The 4,942-nt window shown below is 33.4% G+C and overlaps 2 protein-coding genes across 2 annotated transcripts in view; both read left to right on the top strand.

Moving 5' to 3' along the window:
* Nucleotides 1-1,814, top strand: part of LOC106468384 (tRNA (adenine(58)-N(1))-methyltransferase catalytic subunit TRMT61A-like) — a 19,369-nt gene extending 17,555 nt beyond the window's left edge. The window contains exons 3-4 of the mRNA XM_013928805.2: nucleotides 1,103-1,269; nucleotides 1,491-1,814. Coding sequence (XP_013784259.1) covers nucleotides 1,103-1,269; nucleotides 1,491-1,748 — 425 coding nt within the window. The 3' untranslated portion in view covers nucleotides 1,749-1,814. The remainder of the gene's footprint in view (nucleotides 1-1,102; nucleotides 1,270-1,490) is intronic.
* Nucleotides 1,815-4,024: 2,210 nt separating this feature from the next.
* On the top strand, nucleotides 4,025-4,942 carry LOC106468382 (putative GPI-anchored protein pfl2; the record flags this gene model as incomplete). The annotated part of the gene is made up of 1 exon (XM_013928803.1): nucleotides 4,025-4,942. A coding segment is annotated over one exon (918 nt), but the record flags the coding sequence as incomplete, so codon positions are not given.

Consider the following 4,942-nt stretch of genomic DNA (forward strand, 5'->3'; position numbering starts at 1 on the left):
CCATTTTAGCTCATTAAGTACTATGTATTTCTAGTGAGCTTTGGAATATCCCACTGCCGGGCCCCTCAACAGGAGCTGGTGCAGCTGCCCCCTCCTCTCATAAACTCTGGCAACACCTTCAAGAAACAATTACTGCTACTTTTGGTTGAGAAAAAGATCTTATGTTAAAGCATGTGAAGATGTTACTTTATGTCTTAGAGCAATAGTTCTGAAGAGTAAAGGTGAAATATTTAAAATTAAAATATAAAGGCTTAATCTGTGTCTGTGTTTAGATCATTCATTTGAGGTATTTTGTGGAATATTAATGGAAAGTAGAGCCATCAAAAGTGAAAGTGTATGTGTATTTTTTTTAATTTCATAAAATAGCTTTTACAACCAGATATTTCATATTTCACTTATATTTTTGTAAATGATCATTTGAAATGTTAAAACATTTAACTGAACAATTTCATTATTTTTCACCAGAACTTGGTCCTGTTATAAGAACAATAATATGTTTAGTAAATGTTTATTAGATAAGACTTTTTCTGTAGACTTTCATGTATTTATAAGAAATTATTAACATTAGTTTGAAATAAGCGATGACAAGGTTTTGAATATGTCAGTCTTATATGTTTTATATCATCTAAGATGGCTAAATCTGACCTGTTGATTGGTAGTTGAAAACCATGTACAATGAACAAAGGTGCAATTTAAAATTATCTGTTTTATTTATCACACAGACTATCACTCATTTCGTGAATTGTTTCTTGTTTTATGCAATATGTAATCACTGAAATCATAATGGGTTTTTACATATTTACAAATATGACAAATATAACTAACTAAAAATGTTGAAGTCTAATTATTATTATTATTTAAAATAAAGAAATAGCATTGGTACTTCATCAAGTACACAACTGTAAAGGACTAATAATATCCATTTTTATGTAGCTATGATAATTTTTTAGAGTAAATATAGATAGGAATTGACTTAAATCTGCAATATATTTTTCCCATTCTAACCAGAAAAGATTTTAAAAAGTATGCACCTATATCCTGTGTAATTATGATGTAAGATATAAGTTATTGTTGTATGCTTTAATAGCTTGCTTGTGTATAGGTGGGCGTCTGTGTTCCTTCTCACCTTGTATAGAACAGGTACAGAAGACTTGTGAAGCACTGCACACAGGAGGATTTACTGATATTACAACATTAGAATGTTTGCTACGTCCATTTGAAGTAAAAGAAGTTTCTCTCCCACATCTTCACTTATCAGAAGAGACACTCGTATGTTTCATTTTCTTATCACGGTAGTTCTTATATACAAATAATAGTATTTGGAATATGAAAAATGTTTTTTTTTTATGATTTACAATTTTTACTGATGTTCTATAATGTCTTGAACATAATTTAGATAGTTTACAGAACTATTGTGATGAATACTTATACAAATGTATTTTAATAGAATCAAAAGCCAGCAAGTAATCAAATTTTTCAATGTTTTTTAGAATAAAACAAGGAAGATTAGTTTAGAGTCCCAAGATGGCACCACAGACGTGAAAAAGGAAGAGACAGGAAAAATTAATACAAATTCATTAGATGACACCACTGGTGATGCAGTTTCTTTCTCAAAATCAAACTCTAAACGAAGTCGGATTGAGAAATCAATGGAAAACGTTTGTGAAGCAGAATGGGCTGCTGTGCCGAGCTTGCAAATACCAGGACATACTGGTTATTTGACTTTCGCTACTTTTACACATAGTTAACACTTTCATGTAAGACTTCACTCCTTTGTGAAAAAAAAAATGTTTAATAAAGATTATTTATTGAAATTGTTATCAAGACATCTTAAGTCATTACAAGCTATTAAACATGAAATGTAGTGTTTACATATAATAATTTACACTTTATTAAAAATATACTTAGTGAAGTTTAATTGTTAATAATAACTGATAACAAGGTGAATAAAATATCTCATTTTTTTCAGGATAAGAATTATTTTGAAAGTAATGGATCAGCTAGATATGCTTCTTATATTAACAGTTGTGGAAAAATTATCAAGATTCTATAAAGTCGTTTGAAACAAAATGTATTCAGTCACTGCAACACTTTCGTTTATTTGGTAAATGTTGGTTAAATATATTACTTTTAATTTACAGCAAATATTTGAATTTGAAAGAAAAATTCAGTTCCAAGTATCAAAACCTAACATAATAAGTACAAGATTTACAACTTGAAATGAACGAATAACTTGTGATGTTACAAACTGTTAACAAAAGTTTAATATATTTAATGTTTTAGTATGCCTACAAATGTAATAAATGGCATTAATACTATATTCATTATTAGTGAATCAATTTCATATTAAACACTTGTATTTGTAAAAGATATCTTAATTATTATTTTAATACTGAAAAGTGAACTTGCTTTGGCTAATACTCAAAAGGCCTCGCCAAACTTGTAAGGTTTATAACGTGTAGGAACAACTAATCATGTTTATTCAAAGGAATGGCGAAGAGTTTTCTACCCTCGTCTAATATTCCAATGACTGTTTGTTAAATACTGTAATTAAACTTGTAGCAAAGATATAGAACTTAGTTTTCCTGAAATAATAGGTTTATTGAATTATCCCACATTTAGTGTGACACTCAAAAAATTTAGGCCTAATTTTTTTTATTTCTAATTATATTAAGGTAATCTTATTTGATTTGTTAAACATGATTATTAATGTTAAAAGTTATACATGATTATATAACCCACAGTAAAGAAGCACAAAACTGTAAGGTTACATACAGCATCATAGTTTTGGAAGATTAACTTCGGCCAGCAAAGCCTCTTCTGTTACATAGAAACATCGCGACTCAAAATCTATTAGAGAGATGTAACATATTACATGTGGTATACTATTTCACTTGTTAAGTAGTATATACCATTAAATGATTATTAGATCCAAACCGATATCCTATTTATAATAAATAAGGCTTTGAAGAAACATTTGTCATGTTAATTCTTTTTCTTCTTTGAGCAAATGAATTCTTCGCATTGATTCCTCTGTATGGCTCGGAAAAGCAATTTTAGGCCTAGTTTCTCGGCCCACTCATCTTTGACCCTGAAAATACAATAAAACAAACTTGCTGTTGACTTAATTTGCTTTACTTTTACATCATTTACCAGATCAACAGAATTGAAAGTAATATCAGCTCATTAAATAATAATAATAAAGGATATTATACCAAATTACAAGAAATGTGACAACACATTCCTCTCCATATGTAGGAAGTCATTTTGAGAAGTTTTCTAACAGCTTTTAATTACTTTCCTTGTAAACCTGGATGATTTGAGATTATTCACAATTTGTTTCACTATCTGCTAATTAACCACTTTTCTCAACTAATGTCCGCACTTCCTGTCTATCTGTTAGGTAATACAAAATAGTGTTTGTTTTTGTATAGTGCTAGGGACTTTAAAGTTATTCAAAATATGGTTTTCTTTATTAAATCATTCCCCATACTTTTGTAATATTTTAACAAGTTTATTTTGGACAGGTTCTTAGATCTCTCACTAAATTATTTACAAAATTTTGTTTTCAGGCAGATCTTTGACTAACTCTTCATTCTTCGTTACGTAAAGATAATCTAATAATTTGGTTTTCCAATCTTAAGTTTCTTACTCAATAATTAAGAAGAAAGAAATTATTTCAACTTGCTACTCACGTAGAAGCTAATTTGTAGAACATGCGTTGCACGATGTTCGCCTCATTAGCTTTTCCCTCTATGGTGACCATGCAGAAAATATGTTGCAGACAAACGGGATCGTCCAGACTGGTCATCTGATATTGACTGATGATGTCTAGAACAGGATTGAAGTAATTTGAAGACTGATTAGCTTGACGTCGACGTCTTCCACCACTTAATGATACTACATTAGGTATCAGAGCACCCAGAAGGAGACCAAGGGGTAGGACACCTAAAAGAAGGGCAAGAGGACCAAGTTTTGCAGCCTTGAGTGCACCGAGACCTAGAATACCTGATCCTCTATCAAATCCAGTCATACCAAACCCTCCATACCCACCTCCTTGTCCACCATATCCACTAATTCCCCCATATCCACCTCCTTGTCCACCATATCCACTAATTCCCCCATATCCTCCCCCTTGTCCACCATATCCACTAATTCCCCCATATCCTCCTCCTTGTCCACCATGACCAATATTAAATCCACCTCCTTTTCCACTATATCCACCCCCATGTCCACTGTGTTTTCCCCTATATCCTCCCTTACCTCGATGACTACCTTTTCCGTGATTTCCTTTTCTATTCCCATATCCGCTTTTCCCTCCATGACTACCTTTATGCTTTCCTCTGTTACCCTTAAAATTGCCACCATAGCCAATTCCTTTACCACCATGCCCATGACCTCCTCCACCTTTTCCTCCATAGCCACCACTACTAACCCCATGTCCACCACCTCCTCCACCTTTTCCTCCATAGCCACCACTACTACTATCCCCATATCCTCCACCTTTTCCTCCATAGCCACCACTACTACTAACCCCATGTCCACCACCTCCTCCACCTTTTCCTCCATAACCACCACTACTACTATCCCCATATCCTCCACCTTTTCCTCCATAGTCACCACTACTGCTACCCCCATATCCTCCACCTTTTCCTCCATAGCCACCACTACTACTACCCCCATAGCCACCACTACTACTAACCCCATGTCCACCACCTCCTCCACCTTTTCCTCCATAGCCATTATCACCAGGATAATGTTCTTTCCCTCCTTTTGTACCATAACTACTACTTCCACCCCCATAACTACTGTGCACACCATCATCACCACCTTTATTATAACCACTGCCTTTGCCAGAAAAGCTAATCCCTTCACTTCCTGTACCACCATCATAACCACCCCCACTATTGTGCTGTGTATACTGATTGGAATTAGTGGCTGA

This window comes from Limulus polyphemus, unplaced genomic scaffold, assembly GCF_000517525.1.
Source record: "Limulus polyphemus unplaced genomic scaffold, Limulus_polyphemus-2.1.2 Scaffold2987, whole genome shotgun sequence".
Classification (NCBI taxonomy): domain Eukaryota; kingdom Metazoa; phylum Arthropoda; class Merostomata; order Xiphosura; family Limulidae; genus Limulus; species Limulus polyphemus.